This window comes from Gopherus evgoodei, chromosome 3 (genome assembly GCF_007399415.2).
Source record: "Gopherus evgoodei ecotype Sinaloan lineage chromosome 3, rGopEvg1_v1.p, whole genome shotgun sequence".
NCBI classification, from domain to species: Eukaryota; Metazoa; Chordata; order Testudines; family Testudinidae; genus Gopherus; species Gopherus evgoodei.
The window spans coordinates 197,687,002-197,707,628 of NC_044324.1; the positions used below are offsets into that span (position 1 = coordinate 197,687,002).

At 41.4% G+C, this 20,627-nt stretch overlaps 1 protein-coding gene across 5 annotated transcripts in view; it reads left to right on the forward strand.

Annotated features, from left to right (window-relative positions):
- EML6 (EMAP like 6) overlaps positions 1-20,627 on the forward strand; it is a 397,023-nt gene that overhangs the window by 309,729 nt on the left and 66,667 nt on the right. For all 5 annotated transcript variants that reach the window (XM_030557759.1, XM_030557761.1, XM_030557762.1 and 2 more), the window contains 6 exons: positions 1,793-1,995; positions 6,990-7,101; positions 8,586-8,713; positions 11,643-11,784; positions 13,513-13,665; positions 13,936-14,067. In XM_030557759.1, the coding sequence (XP_030413619.1) occupies positions 1,793-1,995; positions 6,990-7,101; positions 8,586-8,713; positions 11,643-11,784; positions 13,513-13,665; positions 13,936-14,067 (870 nt within the window). The remainder of the gene's footprint in view (positions 1-1,792; positions 1,996-6,989; positions 7,102-8,585; positions 8,714-11,642; positions 11,785-13,512; positions 13,666-13,935; positions 14,068-20,627) is intronic.

Below are 20,627 nucleotides of genomic sequence, written 5' to 3' on the forward strand. Positions count from 1 at the left end.
ATAGTTTAATGCATTTGTATATCAGGAGTCTTAGTCTATCTGAAGTTTCTAGTAATCAAAATACAGTAGAACTGCAAAATCTACTTCTGGATCTGCAAATGACACCATGTTCCTGCCCTTCTCTTTGGAAGCCATTTCCAACTAATAGCTGTATTAACTCTAATCATAATGCTAAAGAGAGTCCAGTGAGCATGCCTCTTTGGCTCTCAGAAAAGATGCATTCCTATGACTTGGCTGAGTCATTTGGCCAGATGCAGAGACAAGAGGTGTGACAGTTCCCATTGGGAAGCCAGCTGGTAGTTATGAGACTTAATGATCTCAAGCTGGACTGCTAAAAATGGTAGTGTTTGAATTGCAGCTACCGTTGTAATACTTCTGTAATCCTCATGTGTTCCAGACAGAATTTGCTTTAGTCATCAGAAAGACATAGCAGCCTTGACTCAAGTTGTCAGACTGAACAGCTGGTTTGTGAGTGGCCTCAAAACACCTACTGCCTGGAAAAAAATGGAGACCAATTATTTAGCCTAAGTTGTGATGATTTACATTTATCCTATGGGCAAAAATATTTCTATCGCCATGTCATGATATTGTTTCATAGTAATACAGTATCATGACTACGTATGACACGCACAGAGGATTTTTACCAGCTTATATTCAGTTAAGAACATTTGTTACACTCTGCAAACTATTAAGCAAGTCTTGCAGACTGGGAGTTACAATGGTAACTTCTTGACTGTCCTAGCAAAGATAAGAGAGAGAGCAAACACATAGACTTGATTTTTGAGTAAGGATTTTGGCTGACCTGCTCTCCAGGACTATTACTCTCATATTCATGAAGTACTGTGTAAAGTAATTTTGGATTAAACCTTGGCTATGTTAAGATCAATAAAGACAGGCAGTACAGGGATAGCTAAAACTAGAACTGAAGCTAACTCAGAATGACATAGTTTACAAGAGGCCATGCTGGTTTATAACGCCAAAATGGCTCAGATACCAACAGATTAAAGATGACAAGATTTTATTATGTTTTGTATTACTGTAATAAAATAAAAGCACATGCTGTATTACTGGACAAAGTCTGGTATATATATTCACATTGAATAGCACCTTTTTCCATGGATAGACTCATTGGAATTAATTAGACTTATTGTGGAATAAACCACTCCTCATGGTAAGAGTATCTGAATCTGAGCCTATATGTGTAAACTGAAGCAAATTAATCATATTCTATATTATTTTGTACTTATATTTTTATCTAGGATCTTTCATTCTTTGTGCTGTTAGGCCCAAGCTGTGATCTCTGTACCAAGCAAATGGTTTTAGTGCAATATGGCACAATGTGGTTCTCTGGCAGTCAAGTGAGGACAGAATCCTCCTACTCAGTCTGCAGAACTGCTCCATGCCCACTTCTACAACCTTCATACTATACATAGCTTCTGCATTACCGTGCCCACCTCCACAGAGGAAAAGGAGATTTGGCAGGTGGATTTGTGAAGCAATTGATTCATCAACCAGGCTCCTACTTTCTCTGCCTGATCTGTCCCCAAAATTCAGCAGCAGCTTGAAATAATCACCGGTAGAAGAAAATTCTGCACAGCATTGTGTGGGGCGGGGGGGGGGTGTATAGTAGCCCTACATGAATTACCCACATTCTACTGTCTTGCTGTGCATTGAAATCCCAACATTACTATTACCAGCTTGGTATTCCACATTCACAGCAAGTTTTTGTCCTTCAGAGCACTGAGGATACAAAATGAAAATGTAGTGGGACTTAATGTTGTTCACATTACAGGAGGAGGTTTTACATCCAAACGAGGGACCTTTGGAAATATTGGGAAACTGGAAACTATGATGAGTATTTCTTATGGGCGAATAGAAGATCTGGTTTTCTCTGGAGCTGCTACTGGAGACATTTACATCTGGAAACATATTTTGTTGCTTAAGACAGTGAAAGCCCATGATGGACCAGTATTTGATATGCATGCATTGGATAAGGTATTCATCTTCTTATATGTCTGTTTTCTGTTCATTATTTTCATAACAATTGAGGATTTTGAAAGTGCATAGACTGGGATGATATATACTAAAAAAAGACACTTGTGGTTTTGTACAGAAGTACATCAGTACATTGTGTTTTGTTAGTGAAAACAATGGATGAGCTTTAAAAACATGGCTTCTGTATCACCGGAACAGATTTCAGTAAGTAAAATGGAATGTGGCTAAAAACACAAAATGTAGTTGACAATAATGAGCTGCAATGTTTTGTGGTGATGTGCTCCTTTGCCAACACTTAATGTATTAACCTATGGTCAATAACTTTCTAAGATGAGCCAAAATACTGTAACTCTAAAATGTACATTCACTGTGTACACGTATCTTTCATTTCCGTGTCTTTGAAGGCATGCAGCTGTGGAGATTAATGGAAGGAGGAAGCACACGTCAGAGCCCTATGGGGGCTCACATTAGGGGCCTAGTGGGACTCTGGGTGATTGCTACTTCCCACCACACAACACAGATGTTGAGTAGTGTCCGCAAAAGAGAAACTAGACAACTAATTATTCCTCAAGAAAGGTTTTTAATGACTTATGACTATAAAGGCAACACAGACAGAACATGCCTAATGACTTTATGTGTACCATAACCATCTCCAACCAACACAAGTTCATATGGAATACTGATACATTAATCAACTATAGTTTACTAATTTTAACCTACCTATTAACTTATTTAACAACTTATAAACTTTTACTGATTTTTATGATAAACTTGATGGTAACTTATACTGAAGACAAGGACAGTGACTTGTAAAGCCACTATCATTTATAAACTACTAACTTCACCAGTACTGTACCTGCTTCCAGCAAGGCACAAAACATATACTGTTACTATTAACTGTGGCAAATTGCCGGTACTGTTATGCTGGGTCTCGCGCTTTCTCTTCTTTGGGGAAGGTTTCAGGGCACCATTGCTTGCCTCTGAACCGGTATTTTAATTACCCCACTAGTGTCCTTGAGGAGGGGAGTGGAGAGGGAGGGACCTGGGCCCGCCCTCTTCTCCAGGTCCCAACCCAGGGGCCCTGAGGTTTGTGGTGAACCACTTGAACTAGCGGTTCCTTCCCCTGGGCTACTTCCCTCTCCTGCCCTTCAGCTTGGGAAGGGGCTTCTTGCCCTCCTTTTACACAAGCCAGGTGCCCCTTATCTAGGGTTTCTTTTGGATTTCTCAGCCCACTGCAGCACTCCTCCAAACTTTCCTTTTGTCTCTCTTCAATACTGTTCTCTTCTCCAACTCCTTCAAACTGCTCTCTGCTCCAGCCAAACCTTCCTGCTCCAACTCCCACACTGTCTGACTGAAGCAGGGGTTTTTATCACATGACTGACTGCTGGTGCTCTAATTGGCTTCAGGTGCTCTAATTGGCGTCAGGTGCTCTAATTGGCGTCAGGTGCTCTAGTTAATCTATAACAAACCTTCCTCCCCTTGCAGGGAATAAGGCTCCCTGATAACACTCTCCTGCTGCCCTCTGGCCATGCTGTATCACATAACATATATTGTTAACTATTGACTACTACTATTTTTAAACAACTTAAACAATTTACTAATAAACTTAACCTATAGTATTAATACAGATTTAAGATTAACCAGTTTGAGCATAACCAGACCTTATTCAAATCTTACCCTGCCTTCGTCCAAAGATGATACATTACCTTCAGTTGACTATTTCCTGCGCTGGCCAGGCACAGATAGTCAGTGAAGCACAAGTCCTTTTGGTTCAGGGGCTGTATGTGAGCCTAACAAAGAGCGATTTCTTTTAGGTCAAAACACACACACACACACACATACGCCTCTGCATCTTATTTATACAGTATTTTCTGGCCATGCTTCAAAACAAGTCAACCAGTCAAGGTGGCCAAATATTCCAGGGTGGCATTTGCGGTTGTTTTGAACTTATGAACTGTGCACCTGTGCCCAGCTCATCTCTTCGCTATGCAGTTAATAGTGGTCAATTTGCTAGACTCAAAAATGCTCGAATCAGCTTAAAGAGGTATTTGGTTGCAGAGCATAGTAACCACAAGCCTGTATCAACCTTTACAGAGTTTCCTTCTTAGTCTATAAAGCTTCCTAGATAGATTATGCTTATGCTTGCAGGATTTTACTGTACTCGCTTCTTACAACTTCTGGAAGTTTGAGGCCTTACAGTACTTAGACTAACACTATTTGACAAGGCTTATGCACATTAATCACAGCAGCGTAACAAAGAATATTTTTAATACCCCGTCACTGCCACAAAACCTATTTTTATGATGAAGCTGTTCATGCATTGGGATAGCACTAATGCCTTTTTCATTAGAATATCACACAGACAAGAAAAACTTCCAACATCCAAGGAAGATATTGTTTTCAAGATACTTTGAATAACTGGCAAAACTATTTCTTCTTTTCTTGTAGTGTCATTCGTAAATCCTTACACAAAAATGTAGCAAATTATATTTTAACTTCTACCACATAAACATATTTTTTAAAATTATAGTTCAAGACAGGTGCTAAATTGTGTCCCCAGATATTAACTGACAACTTGAAGTCTGTGGGGGTTGTATATGCTTATCTGAGTAAACAGTTTGGTCCCAGGAATTATAGTTGTAAAGGTTTGTAGGGTTGGGCTCTAGGGAAGGAACTCTCTGCTCCTTTGGGTATGTCTATACTACAGGATTATTCCGATTTTACATAAATCGGTTTTGTAAAACAGATTGTATAAGGTCGAGTGCACGCGGCCACACTAAGCACATTAATTCGGCGGTGTGCGTCCATGTACTGAGGCTACCGTCGATTTCCGGAGCATTGCACTGTGGATAGCTATCCTGTAGCTATCCTATAGTTCCCGCAGTCTCCCCTGCCCATTGGAATTCTGGGTTGAGATCCCAATGCAAAAACAGTGTAGCGGGTGATTCTGGGTAAATGTCATCACTCAATCCTTCCTCTGTGAAAGCAATGGCAGACAATCATTTTGCGTCCTTTTTCCCTGGATTGCCCTGGCAGATGCCATAGCATGGCAACCATGGAGCCCATTTTGCCTTTTGTCACTGTCACCGTATGTGTACTGGATGCTGCTGACAGACGTGGTACTGCAGTGCTACAGAGCAGCATTCATTTGCCTTTGCAAGGTAGCAGAGACGGTTACCATCCCTATTGCACCATCTGCCATACCATTGTAAATTGGTGATGAAATGACCATTATCAGTCATTCTGTACCATCTGCTGCTGTCATGGGTGCTCCTGGCTGGCCTCACTGACGTTGGCCAGGGGCTCATGGACAAAAATGGGAATGAATCCCCTGGTCATTCCCTTCTTTATGTTTTGTCTAAAAATAGAGTCAGTCCTGCCTAGAATATGGGGCAAGTGTACTAGAGAACCAGAGAGCACAGCCGCTCCAGAGTCTGTGTCAGAGGCCCAGAGATTCCACAGAAATGATGAGCTGCATGCCATTCTAGGGGATGCCCCTGCAACAACCCTACCCATTGCTTCCCTCTTCCCCTCAACCTTGCTGGGCTACCGTGGCAGTGTCCCCCCATTTGTGTGATGAAGTAATAAAGAATGCAGGAATAAGAAACACAGACTTTTTAGTGAGATAAAATGAGGGGGAGGAAGCCTCCAGCTGCTATGATAGTCCAGGCAGGACATTAAAGGGTGGCGAGGGAGAGGAGCCCAGCCTCCCACTGCTATGATAGTCCAGGCAGTACAGAATCTTTTCTTTAGACATGAAAGGGGGGGACTGATAGAGCTCAGCCTCCAGTTGCTATAATGAAGACGGTTACCAGCCGTTCTGTACCATCTGCCGGGGATGACTGGGAGTCATTCCCATTTTTACCCAGGCGCCCCCGGCCAACCTCACCGAGGCCAGCCAGGAGCACTCACGGGCTGATGATGATGATGGATAGCAGTCATAATGTACCGTCTGCCATCGGGAAGGGGATGCTGGTGTTCAGCGCTGCAGCACCTCATCTACCAGCAGCATGCAGTAGACATAGGGTGACATTGAAAAAAGGCGAGAAACTTTTTTTTCCCTTTTCTTTCGGGGGGGGGGAAGGGTGTAAATTGACATTTATCCTGAAACACCCGGGAAAATGTTTTTGACCCTTCAGGCATTGGGAGCTCAGCCAAGAATGCAAATGCTTTTCGGAGACTGCGGGGACTGTGGGATAACTGGAGTCCTCAATACCCCCTCCCTCCCTCCATGAGCATCCATTTGATTCTTTGGCTTTCCGTTACGCTTGTCACACAGCACTGTGGTGTGGCCTCTGTCTATCATAGCCTGGAGATTTTTTCAAATGCTTTGTCATTTTGTCTTCTGTAACGGAGCTCTGATAGAACAGATTTGTCTCCCCATTCAGCGATCAGATCCAGTATCTCCCGTACGGTCCATGCTGGAGCTCTTTTTGGATTTGGGACTGCATTGCCACCCATGCTGATCAGAGCTCCACGCTGGGCAAACAGGAAATGAAATTCAAAAGTTTGCGGGGCTTTTCCTGTCTACCTGGCCAGTGCATCCGAGTTCAGATTGCTTTCCAGAGCGGTCACAATGGTGCACGATGAGATACCTTCCGGAGGCTAATACTGTCGATTTGCGGCCACACTAACCCTAATCCGACATGGCAATACTGATTTCAGCGCTACTTCTCTCGTCAGGGAGGAGTACAGAAACCGGTTTAAAGAGCCCTTTATATCGATATAAAGGGCCTCGTTGTGTGGACAGGTGCAGGGTTAAATCGGTTTAATGCTGCTAAATTTGGTTTAAACGCGTAGTGTAGACCAGGCCTTTAATACCTGTGTGCAGGACATCTATAATCTGACCACAAATTTTGGGTGAGACACCTATGCAAAACAGACAAAGAAAAAGTTGTACTGTAACTTGATCAATATGGACATATCTGATTTTATGAATTAACATTTTAATGTAGAAGATTGGAATTTAAATATATTTTTCAAACTGTGTGCAGGGTTTCGTAACAGGTGGAAAAGATGGAGTTGTGGCACTCTGGGATGATATGTTTGAGAGGTGCCTGAAGACATATGCTATTAAAAGATCAGCACTATCCCCTAGCTCTAAAGGTATTATTTTTCAGAATACATTGTGTGACAAAGCTCCAAGTCTGTATTGGCGGGACCCGCGCTTCCTGGCGGATTCAATGGCCTCAGAAGCTCACTAAGGCCCTCAATATTACCTCCCTTTTCCAGTATGGCGGCAAAGGTTACAGCTTATTGAGCTATTTTCATCACAGGCCGGTATGCAAGGTGGGAAGGTGAAATACCCACAGTCTCTGTTGCTTCTTAGAGATCCATAGGCACCGTTTGATCTCCTGCCTGAACCAAAGTCTGTTTCCTCTCTCAAAGCGATCTCTGTAGATCATGCGGGGAGGAAGGGGGGAACCCGGGCCCACCCTCTACTCCGAGTTCCAGCCCAGGGACCCTAATGAAAGCGGCTTCCCTCCTCCAACGCTGCTTTGATTCCCTGGACCACTTCCCAGTGCTCCCCTTTCCCAAGCTTCACCCTTATCTCAGGGCTCAGTAATGCTTCCTCTTCTCCAGCTCCTTTCACCTGGGCTCCTCTCAAGAGAACTGGCAAGGAGAGCTTTTAAAGTAGTATAAGTGGGACCTTAATTGGTTCCAGCTGTCTCCATTAGCCTAACAGCCTTAACTGACCCTTTGTCAGTTAATTGAGGTCAGGTGCCAATATTAACCTAATGACCTTAACTGGTTAAATTGGCCTCAGGTGTCTTGATTGGCCTGGAGTAGCCCTTGTTTGGCTATCCAGGGAACAGGGACCTGCTCATTCTGAGGCTGATATACCTGCCTTCCACCATCCTCTTATATCCTTCTGGCCTGAGTCCGTTACAACTGATAAAGGATATATGCATGAGAGTTGGTAAAATGGTGTGAAAAAGTGTCAAAATCTTACTGAAACAACCAGTTGACCAATTAAATTCTTCCCTCATTCTGACATTTTGCATTGGTTTTGGATAAGTTTAAAAAAAAAGTGTCACCAACTTATTTTTCCAACCATTTCAAAATGCATGCTCCATGTTAAGTAACTAGCTCTTCAAGTGCCCCGTCTGCATGGCCAGATTTCTGAGTAGAAGCAGATTCTCTGTAAATTTAAAGAACCCTGTGAATTATGGTGTATCATGCACAGTATGCTCTTCTGTAATGGATTATTTTCAGGTGCTAGTTTGGATCGTATCATACCGGACAAAGTCTTCAAAATAATATGTACAGATATTTACAAATCTAACACCTTTATTGCTATAGCACCTGAGCACCTTATACAATTAAACACATAATAAAGTATCTGCCTTTAAATTATCAAGAGGATTCCCTGTACAGTGTAGGAGAGCACAGCTCCGCCCCCAGTCCCAACTATTGCATAAATCCACAGGTCAGTTAACTGCTTCACCAGAAAAGTACATCTTACATATTATGGTGTGACTATCTTAAATAGATTTTGATCATAGATAACATAAGGTACAATACTAACTGAGAGTTTTCTTTGATTTTGCAAATAAGAAGTTTAAATGCACATTTTTTTTATCTTTCAGGTTTACTTTTGGAAGATAATCCCTCCATTCGTGCCATCACCTTAGGACATGGGCATATACTAGTGGGGACCAGAAATGGAGAGATACTCGAAATTGATAAAAGTGGCCCTATGACTCTGCTTGTTCAGGTACAATACTAGTATTCTTCATCAAATAGGTCATAAGAATGCAAGAATTCGTAAGATTTCCCCAATTGCTCTCTTTTTGTTTTCTTTAATACTGTTGGTCAGTTATTTGCCATCCGTACCTGTTACTGTTCATTCAGAAACTGATGTACAGTAGGACCTTGATGATTCATACTGAGAAGTTGGAGACCTGTTGTGAATTACTGAATTTTGAGGTGCAAAAAAGCTGAAGACCCCACTAACTTTGAGTACTATTGAGTCTTTTCATTTCCTTTAGTGGAAGCTGGATTAGGACCTATGGAAATATATATATAACAATAAAAACTAAAAAGCAGGGCTTTTGCAACACAAAACGTAATTTGTTCATATTATTTTGACGGTTTATTTATGCTGAAATCATATAGCATACTAGTAAATATTCTATATTTTATTTTGTAATACATGTTAAGTTTTAGTAAACTGACAGCTCACTACAGCAATCTACTATTACATCTTTCCTGAGAAGTGGAGAGGCAACTATTTGTGTGATTTATAACATCTATGGATTTAGCAAAAAATTTAACAAATTTCTAGTATATGTGCCCCTTGAGATCTCTGATGTTGTTTTGTTTTAATAACTGTGCCAACTTTGCAGGATAGCACTCCTTTTATACTGAAAATTGTTTAAGCTCTCCTTTTGTATGTTTGGGTTGGTTTTTTTTTAATTCAAGTATGGAGTTTATTGTAATTTGATCCACTTTTTGGGAGTTTGAGCCACTTTTTAAAAATAAGACTTCAGTTAAAGTAATCAAAATGTTTCTTTTGTTTTATTTGCATTCTATTTTATTAAATCATAGATATATCTAAAATGTCTAGTGTTTTTACAAAACATTATTTCTTATCTGTAATACTGTTGTATGGGATTAGTTCCAGGCAAGTAAAGCAACCTTGCAGTTTCTGCTACTTGTGTGATAGCCATAACAACATGGGGTATGAGCAGATGTATTTTGTACTTGAGTTTTAACGAGAACATTTGAAATGATAATCTTCTCATATATTTCTGCTTTAACAAATGCTAATGAGGTCTGATACTGAAATTATATGAAAATAACCTGAGTTCTGTGGTGTGTTCTGCTGATAAAAAAATATATATGTGGTGACTGCATCTAGCATAATAGAGTTATACAGAAATAATTGTTATAATTAGTCATCCAGACAAAATTACTGTTATACATATATCAACTCAAGCACAAATAGAAAATATGTAAGATGTGATCAAGATGTCCTGATGAACCAGTAAACATTTGTTGTTTTAGTGGAGTTTTTCCATGTCTACAAAATGCAAATTGCTAAACTGGAGTCCATCATTCGCAGTAATAGGAAATGAGCTGACCTTGTCCTTCAGTAGACTCACAGATTTGAAGGGACCATGGTGATCATCTAGTTTGACCTCCTGCATAACACAGGCCATAGGACTTCCCCAAAATAATTCTTAAAGAATATCTTTTAGAAATACATCCAATCTTGATTTTAAAATGGTCAGTGATGGAGAATCCACTACGACCCTTGGTAAGTAGTTCCAAATGGTTAATTACCCTCACTGTTAAAAATGTACACCTTATTTCCAATCTAAATTTGCCTAGCTTCAATTTCCAGCCACTGGATCATGTTATACCTTTCTCTATTAGAGTGAGGAGAAAATAATAAAGATTTGATCTCCATATTTATATTTACAACTTATAATCAAGTTACCCCTTAATCTTCTCTTTGTTAAGCTAAATAGATTGAGCTCTTTGGGTCTATAACTGTAAGACATGTTGTCTAATCATTGAATCATTCTTGTGGCTCTTCTCTGAACCCTCTCCAATTTATCAACATCCTTGTTGAATTGTGGGCACAGTATACTAGCAGTGGTCACACCACACCACAGGTAAAATAATCTGTCAACTCATACTCAAGATTCCTCTGTTTATGCATGTGAGAAAAACCACTGAAAAGGTATGAGGAAGAGGTAGGTAGCATGGAGTGCTCTTTACTACAGACCTGTCTCCTTTTAGCCAAATTAAAATCTTGGTTTCTCTTTCGACATTTGACACCTCCACCATCCTGCCTGTCATTCAGGCCTGTAACTTGGGCAGCATCTAGTCCTGGAAAGCTGTATCCAAACTGGAGAAAATCCAGAGAAAAGCAACAAAAATGATTAAAGGAATATAAAGATTGACTTATAAGAAAAAATTAAAAGAACTAAACAATGACTAATACCAGATCAGAATCCTGCAGAATGCTTATCTTCCATAAACGTCATTGAGAATGTTGCCTATGTTAGGATCTCATAACTGTCTCCTGTACAAGTATTGAAGGGTGGAAGAAAGATAATTTGTTTAGGATTGTACAAGGTTTACACCTAGTAGTGATGGGCTAAAATGAAGGAAGAGTACATTTAGGCTGATTATCAGGGGCAGGACCTGACAGTAAGTTCTCTTAGGGTTTGTCTATACTTGGGCTGGAGTTGGGGAAGGGGGGATGACTCCCTGCTCGAGGGCACATATTTGAACTAGTTCTGATTGAGTTAATGCACTAAAAATAGTGTAGTCACAGCAGCTTCAGCAGCAAGAGGGTTTAGCTACCCAGAATGCATGCCCATCAGAGACACTAATAACGTATTTGGGGCATCTCGTCCCTCACGTTGACATGGCTGCATTTTTAGCCCACTAATTTGATCAGAGCTAGTGTGTATGTATGTCTCCTTGTTCTGGGAATTTATATCTCCATCTTGGAAGTGCAGACATACCCTTCCTTAGAATGAGAAATATCTTCTGAAGGAGGTGGTGGAAGCCTTATTATCTGAGACATTTAAAAGATTAGATAGAGCACTAGAAAATGCACTAGCAGGGGGATGGCCTACAGACATTAAAAGGTGTTATCCATTCTTAACTTCTATGACTTTCCTTAGGGGCATATGGAAGGAGAAGTGTGGGGCTTGGCAGCTCACCCTCTCTTGCCTATCTGTGCAACAGTGAGTGATGATAAAACACTGAGAATCTGGGAACTTTCCTCACAACACCGCATGTTAGCAGTGAGGAAACTCAAAAAAGGTAACTTTCTCCTTTGACTGTATATACTGCAAGAGTAATAATACTGCACTGCATTTCTATAGTGCCTTCCATCTGTGTCTCTTAATGCACTTTACAGACATAAATGAATTAAGTCTTTAATATCCCTAGTAGGTTGATAGGGAATAGGAGCATATAGAGAATCCGGGACACAGAAGGGGTGATGTCCCTGACATAAAGCAGTTCTGTGGCAAAAGAGGGAAAATAACCCATTTCCCCTGACTCTACAAGTCCTATGTTTTAACCACAAAATCATTCTCTCTCCCTAAGAATATTTTGAGGCCCACAAATTGTTTATTGTTCTGCTTTAAAAAGTTTTCTTACCAAGTTACAGACAAGATAATTTTCCATGTGATAAAAAGTAGTCAGGATCAGGATCCAGTGGCAATGTGAACTTTATATTTTATTCCCCCACTTCAACTTCTGGGCAGCTGGTCGATTGTAGATATACATCCTTCCTCCTCTACATAAAGCAGAGAGTAACTGTTGAAATGGTGCCTCCTGAAAATTCCAACAAATAATAATTATGCAGTTAGACAGTCTCATTAAGGTTAGAAGAGAATGACTATGCTCCAGTCAGAGGTGTGATTGCAGTTTAGCTAGACCAGTGGTTCCCAAACTGGAGTTCGTGAACTCCTGGGGGTTCACGAAATGTTACAGGGGGGTCTCAGGAACAGATTCCCTAATGGTGGACGGAGCTGTCCCTAGAGACTGTGGGCAGCACAGGGCCAGGAGCCCAGAGCCGCTGGACTTCCAAGAATTAAGAAGATCAAAGCACGCATATCTATTACATTGAGGAGAGTTAAACTTCAAGACTCCTTGTAAGAAATGGAAAGGGAGGTGGATATTTTTTGCTGTTTTTAAAATTAAATAGGCAGCTACTATTGTTTTTAAAATTATTATGAAGAACAAGTTTAAGGTTTGTTGTAACGAGCGTTGTTGGCCTGGTCTACTCAAGACCTGAATGCTTGTGTAGGAAGAACTCTATGAGCTGTCTTCTTAAATACCTTCATTTTGTTTCACATCTGATGCTCCTTGGTGAAACATAGGAGCCTTGTTTTATAACAGGCTTATTCAAAGTGATACAAGCTATGAAAGTGAGATTTTGGAAGAGTGTTGCCATTTTCATAATGTAATATAAATACTGTAATGATAAATAATAATTAATAATAGTGTGTAATAAGCATGTCATAAAAACAAAATTTATATTTCTAGGATCACTGCTTTTATAATTGATATTTAGGTAAAGGAGAAAATCCCTGGAAATATTCATTTTTACTAGGGGGTTCGCGAGACTTGACATTTTAGTGAAAGGGGTGCACAGGTTGTTAAAGTTTGGGAACCACTGAGCTAGACATACCCGTGGTAACTTTAATCTACCTAGCACAACTACAAATAGTAGTGAAGATGTAGCAGCATGGATTCCAGCATAGGCTAGTAACATGAGTGTATATGAGTGTACAGCCTGTGCCATGGTCCATGCCACCACATCTTCACAGCTATTTTTAGCTGTACTGGTTAGATTAAAGGTAGTGTCGCTATACCAACATGATCTGGAATCACACCTCTGATTCCAGTGTATACATCCCCTAAGAAATGATTAATTTATAGACCTTTTCTGTGGGGAAACCTTCTAGCAGCAGATTATTGCTGGTTTCCTCAGTCCAACATTATAAACAATAAGGTGTTTCTTTTGAATTTCTTTTCCAGGTGGAAGATGCTGTGCTTTTTCTCCTGATGGGAAAGCCTTGGCTGTAGGGTTGAACGATGGGAGTTTTCTGGTAGTGAATGTTGATACTGTTGAAGATATGGTCTCTTTCCACCACAGAAAGGAAATGATCTCTGATATCAAATTTTCACGAGGTGCAGTCAAAGGATAAAATAAGTTGTTTTTTTATTTTGTTTTCAATGATAGACTTAAAATGAAATGTTAAGAGAGCAAATTTGTTTTACTTGTGAACTATGGCTGTTAGGTATTTTTCATTCTGATGTGTTTGTACAGAGTCCATCACAATGGGCCCCTAATTCTGACTGAATTACTACTGCGTTAGAAATAAGTAATAATAATAATAATAATTAATATCAAGAATACTCACATATACTTTAGTTAACTTGGATTTCTTTCTTTTACAGATACAGGAAAATATCTGGCAGTGGCTTCCCATGATAATTTTGTAGACATTTACAATGTGCTTACCAGCAAAAGAGTTGGCATCTGCAAAGGTGCATCTAGCTATATCACGCACATTGACTGGGACTCAAGAGGTAATATTGTTGACCAAATATGTGAATTGAAATCCCTATAATTACAGTAAAAGTAAATGTCAAATGTGTGCCTGTTCCAGTTATGATATAGAAAAACTGCCTCATAATATCCCTTTGTTCCAGAAAAAATGCTCTTATATATCTCACTTTCCAACTGCAATTCATTTTTATTGATGGAATGCATACTTACATAACATCTGTGCTGAAGATTGTGGTACTCACTTAGAACATCTAAAATGTCACACATGAATGTAATGTTGCTGTTTTTCTTTACCTGATGCTCTGTAGTTGCATGCTAGCAACACATGCCGAACATCTATTCCACCTCTCATGACTGATTTCCTCCTTCTTCTGTTCACTGAGCACTACGTGGCATTTATTGTGATGAAGCCAGTCAGAGAGCATTACCGAAATCATACCATACTGTGATACAAGTAGCCTCATTTTCTTAATCTTTTCCAAACGCAGATATAACTTTCCATGGATATGCCACTTTTAGTTCCATCTTCCTGTGTGAAATTATAATGAGGATTTGCTGTATTTAACAAGTAATTACAAATATATTTGCCTATTATACTGAAATATTTTAATATTTCACAATGGCAAATTTTATGAATTTTAGCTGTGTTTTTCTACATGCAGTTGCACAGTCCAAAACTGGTTAAACATAATCTTTTTCAACTCTATCTGTTGAACAGTCTTCTGGTAATTGAGCATCATGTTTCATAATACTGTACAGCTCTAACTTTCTGAAAGGTTTTTTTTTTTTAAAGTTTTGAATAAGGAAGCAAAGACTGGTATGCATTCCTGTCTATGGGGATTTGTGACTGTGGGAACTTTCCAACAAAAGGAGTAGTACATTAAATAATTTTGATCACAGTCACGTGGACATCCAGGGCAATGTGCTGACCTACCAGTTTAAAAAGACTTAAATATGATTATTGTTTATTTAGTCCTCTAATTTTTTAGGACTTTTTTGCCCTTTTCTCCCTCTCTCTTACCTGGCATCAAACTGACCTGTGCTCCTGATCAAGGAGGGCTGGATACCTCTTTTAGAAGCCTGCTATTGTTACTTCTGATTTGGTTGGATGAGGCTGATGCAGCTTGAAAGCGAGGGACTTCTGATCTTATCATATAAGCATTCAGGTTCTGAATTATGACCCTATCATATAAGCGTGGTAGATGCCAATATACTCTCCAGTTTTAAATCAGCTCTTCAATCCTTAAATACTAGAATCCCTTCAATTAAGCCAATTCCAAACAGTTATTAGTTCTTGAGCTACCTCCTCCTCTTTCTAACTTCTCCACTCCACTAGCTGGATCAATTTACTTTAAAATATTTCACTTTCTGACTCTTTTATACATGTGCTTTGTACAGTACCAGATACCCACCTCAGTACTTGAGGCTCAGGGATGAGAATAAAACAAAAGCATTAAAATCAGCTTCTCTTTGATCTTACTTTAATATTAAAGAACATGTACAAGTTTGCAAATTATCCAGCATACCAGTTGTGTCACATCAATTCTCTGGAACAACAACTACTGAACATTTTCCCACTTTGAGGGTTATGACTGACATAAGAGGAAGTGAAAAAAGACAGTGAGTGAATCCTTTTCATAGGTACAATTCTAGTGAAGAAGTGGAATGTTGTACTTACACCAAAATCCCACTTTGCAATGTGGAAGGGAGGGTGTAGTCAGCAGAGAAATAGAAGTGATATGCAGCATATATATTTTAATTTCTCTTCATCAGACTCTACTGCGGGTCAGGCTCTGTGCATTTTGATTAGAACCTGGGCCAAGAAAATGTCACTCTTAACTAGTTAAGCTCTTTGGAGCAGGGACCATTTTTTTTTCTCTAGTTGTATTGCATCTAGAAAAATGGGGTCCTGGTCAATGACTAGGGCTCCTTGGCACTATGGTGATACAAACAACAACAACAACTTGTTTTACAATACCTGTACATCAAGTTGTGGGATATGATACATATATGACACTTCTCGGGGCACCCGGGGCAGTGAGTCCTTCTTCTTGCCACCTGCCTCCATCGCAAGAGAACCTTGTCTGTGCTAGCTGGTGTTAGCTCCACCCATCCAGCCTGTCAGCCACTCAAGCACTCTCCTCTGGGCTATATCAGCTTGCCTTTGCCCTGCAGGTTCACAACAGATATACCCCAGCTTCCAAGTCTCTTCCAAGTGTCCTTCTGTGGTGTCCAGCCCACAGAAATGCCAGGTTCTCTGTTTCCAAACAAACAGTGTACCCCAGTTTTACCTTGGCCCACGCTCATGTATCACACACAGCACTTGGGTTCAATTATAGTAAAACAAAAGGAAATTTATTTAAGTAAGACTAGAGATTGATATAGAAACAAGTGTGAATGATGGAAACAAATGGTTACATACAAAACAAAGTCATAAAACGTGAATTAGGGCCTATGCTTATCAATAATTACTTTTCCTATTTAAGGCTTTGTCTACACTACAGAGTTTTGTTGATGCATGTTATGCTAATGATCAAAAACCAGTATAATTTCATCATTTGTGCATGTTCACATAATGCTCCTTCTGTCAGCAGAGCACATTCACAGTTGGTGCTCTAGCATCAAGAGAGAGAGCAGTGCACTGTGGGTGGCTATCCAACTGTGCTACTCGCCATCTTCTGCAACTAGGAGTTGTGGGAAGGTAGAATGGATTGCAGTCTATCATGGATGCGGGCTCAACATCCATGATGCAGTTTTCTGCCACATCATTCCATGGGCTTCCGACTGCGTTTCATGGCATTTTCCATCAGTCCCTGTTTACTGTGTGCCCACCATCTCTGTCTAAAAAGATGGATCCTACACTGCTCTCTACTGTTGTGGTCACTGTTATAAACATATCACGGCTGCTATGCAGTATATCGTGAGCACCTAATCTGAACAGGAGTCCGAGGTATCTGACCTGCTGTGTGCCATGGAAAGAAACACCACCAGATTACTTTGGGCATTCATGGAATAGCTGCACATGGAGGACCGTCATTTTTGGGCTCGAGAAATAAGCACTGAGTGGTGGGATCACATTATTATACAGGTCTGGGATGACAAGCAGTAACTGCAGAACTTCCTGGAACTGTGTATGGAGCTTGCCCCAGCACTGTGGTGCAATGACCCCAAATTGAGAGCAGCTCTCTTGATGGAGAAGTGTGTGGCAATTGCTTTGTGGAAGCTGGCAACTCCAGACTGCTACCAGTCCATTGCAAATCAGTTTGGAGTCAGGAAGTCCAGTGTTTGGGTTGCATTAATGTAAGTGTACAGGGCCATTAATCTTATTCTGCTATGAAGGACTGTGACTCTTGGCAGTGTGTGTGAAATACTGGATAGCTTTACAACAATGGGAATCCGTAACTGCGGTAGAGTAGGTAGGCTAGCATATCCCAAATTTGGATACCATCTTGGAACGGAGTACATCTATAGAAAGGGGTACTGCTCTATGGTATTGCAGGTGTGTGTGGATCCCTATGGTCATTTCATTGACATCAACGCAGGGTGGTCAGGGAAAGGTGCATAACACACACATCTTCAGGAAACTGGACTGTACAGAAAGCTGCAAGCAAGGACTTTCTTTCCAGACCAGAAGATTATCCATATGTTGGATGAGGGTTACAAATGGGAGACACATCAATGCCGTGTGAAGATAAAGGGGCTGAGGCAGGCATACTAGAAGCCCAGGGAGTCAAACTGTCACTCTGGTGCTGTGGTGAAGTCCTGTTGCTTCTATAAGGAGTTGGATGCCATCCTTGGCGGCAACCCCACCTCTATTGCCAGGAGACCCGGGGATACTTTGGGGATGTGGGAGCTGGAGACAGTAGACAGTGGATTCAACCCTGAGGACAAAGTGGTGGAAGAGGAGGTCAAGTTGGAGGACAAGATGGGAGAGATGACTGGGTCATCCAGTACTGTGGGAAGCCAGGACCTCTTCTTGACCCAGGAGGATATGAGCCAGTCCCAGCACTCTGTCTCTGGTGCACATGATGCAGGAGAGGAGAACTCTGGTAAGTGATCTTTTTGAGTTGATGTTGCTCAGTTATATGACGTAGAGCTGTCCTTTGCTTTGTTATACGTTAGAAGTGGGTTAAGGGATAGAAATGTACAAGACTAGCTGTGTTTGTGTGTGCTGGACATTCCTCTGTGCAGCTACACAGTAAGACGGAACAATGTGTTAATGCACAGTTAATAGTTCACTGGAATCCTCAGAGAGATCTCTAGGAAACTTTCTTGGAGATACTTGTCAAGCTCTCTGCTGAAAGTTCCTTGGCAGAGCTGCTTTGTTCTTTCCTCCACTGTAGGAAACTTTCTGGCACCAATCGGCAATCATTTGTGCAGGGACCAAAGTGGCATACAGCGAGCAGCACAGGGACTTGGTCTGAAGCTGCACGCATACAGGAGATGCACCGTTGCATCATTGCTTACCCTCAGGAGTAAGATATTGGCTTCAATGACCTGTGGAAAATGGTGGAAGAATTTACAATATTGCCCCTAGTCGCCTGCAGTGATCCCCTTAAAAAACCACCTAGAACGGCGGTCCCCAAACTTTTACACTTACCCCCCCCTTACCTGGTCCGCATCCCACCCAGGAGCCGGGGTGGGGAGGTGAGGGGATGAATGGGGCAGGACAGGGGAGGTGGAGCCACACTTAAGCCATCCCTGAGTGCTCCTCCAGGCTCCAGCAGCGGTTGCTGCTCTTCCCACCCCCACAGTGGCAAAGGTTGGTTACTGCGGGTAATCAGACTTCTAGTGTCTGGGCAGTGGGGACTGAGGCTGAAGCAGAACTAAGGGCAAAGTGGCACTCTCTCCCTGTCTCCCAGGGTTGCTGGCCCAGGCCCCCTGCACCGCCCTAGGGGAGCGCGCCCAACAGTTTGGGGACCACTGACCTAGACCTTTTGCCCCATCTTGAGTGCCCCTTTCCTGGGTGAACTCACCATGTTTAGGGCATTCACTGAGCTGTGTGCTTGCCAGGGACACTGAGAAACTAATTAAAATTTGAAAAGGAGTGCATTTTACTGCTATGATTCGATGTTGTATGTGCATTAACAATCATGCTTTGTTTATTGTTTCTTGTGTTTCTGAAGATGTGGGCTTCTGGGGAACCCCCTACACACAAGTGCAGCGCCTCCACCTGATAAGGAAGTGACCAAGGAGGAGCAAGAAGGACATGTTTCAAGAGGTGGTCCTATCCTCAGTCCCAAAAACCAAGAACACAGGGCATGGAGAGAGACTGTGAATGAAAATTATAAACCCGAAGGCAGACCAGTAAGAAGAGCCAGGAGCAAATTTTAGCTAGGTGTGATGATAAAAGTGATGGAAGAGATGCTTATAAGACAACAGTGTGCCCTTGTTGCCAAGAAGGCTAACAGCATTTTCGGTTGTATATGTAGGAGCATTGCCAGCAGATCGAGGGATGTGATCATTCCCCTCTATTCGGCATTGGTGAGGCCTCATCTTTAGTGCTGTGTCCAGTTTTGGGCCCCACGCTAGAAGAAGGATGTGGAAAAATTGGAAAGAGTCTAGCGGAGGGCAACAAAAATGATTAAGGGGCTGGAGCCTATGATTTTTGAAGAGATGCTGAGGGAACTGGGATTATTTAGTCTTCAGAAGAAAAGAACAAGGGGGGATTTGATAGCTGCTTTCAACTACCTGAAAGGGGGTTCCAAAGAGGATGGATCTATACTGTTCTCAGTGGTACCAGATGGCAGAACAAAGAGTAATGGTCTCAAGTTGCAGTGGGGGAGATTTAGGTTGGATATTAGAAAAAACTTTTTCACTAGGAGGGTGGTGAAGCACTGGAATGGGTTACCTAGGGAGGTGGTGAAATCTCCTTCCTTAGATGTTTTTGACAAAGCCCTGGCTGGGATGATTTAGTTGAAGATTGGTCCTGCTTTGAGCAGGGGGTTGGACTAGATGACCTCCTGAGGTCCCTTCCAACCCTGATATTCTATGATTCTATGTTGAAGTCCCTAACCACACTGTAAGCAGAATACATCTGTGCTCAGCCCCCGTGCAGCTGATACAGAACTGCTTGCCATGCCCTCCCCAAACTCCTCCCACCCATTCCTTGCATCTTTCTGGCTGTCTCAGTTCCTCTGGCTATCCACCCCTTCAGACAGCTTCCAAAAGCATAGCTGGAGTGACACACAGCTATGGAAGCCTATTTCAGGACACTGCCCTTCACTGTTATCTGACTTTCCACCAGGTGTTTTCTGTATGTTGTTAATTGGTTTTTAATAAAAAATATACTCGCTGAAAGATAATCAATCTTTATTTGTCTACTCCATACAGTGGTTGCTGCTGTGTCTACACTGACATTTTGTCTATATAACTTTGCTGCAAAAAGCTCTACACCTTTCATCGAGGTGGTTTTATTTTGTCGGTGAAGCAGAAGAGTTTTGTCAGCAGAAGAAGTACTGTAGTGTGTACAGCTCCACTCTTTTGTCGATGAAAGCTGACTTTTGTTGACAAAACTCTGTAGTGTAGACAAGGCCTAATAAAGCAAATTTTTACTCCAAAGGTTCAATCTTTGACAGCA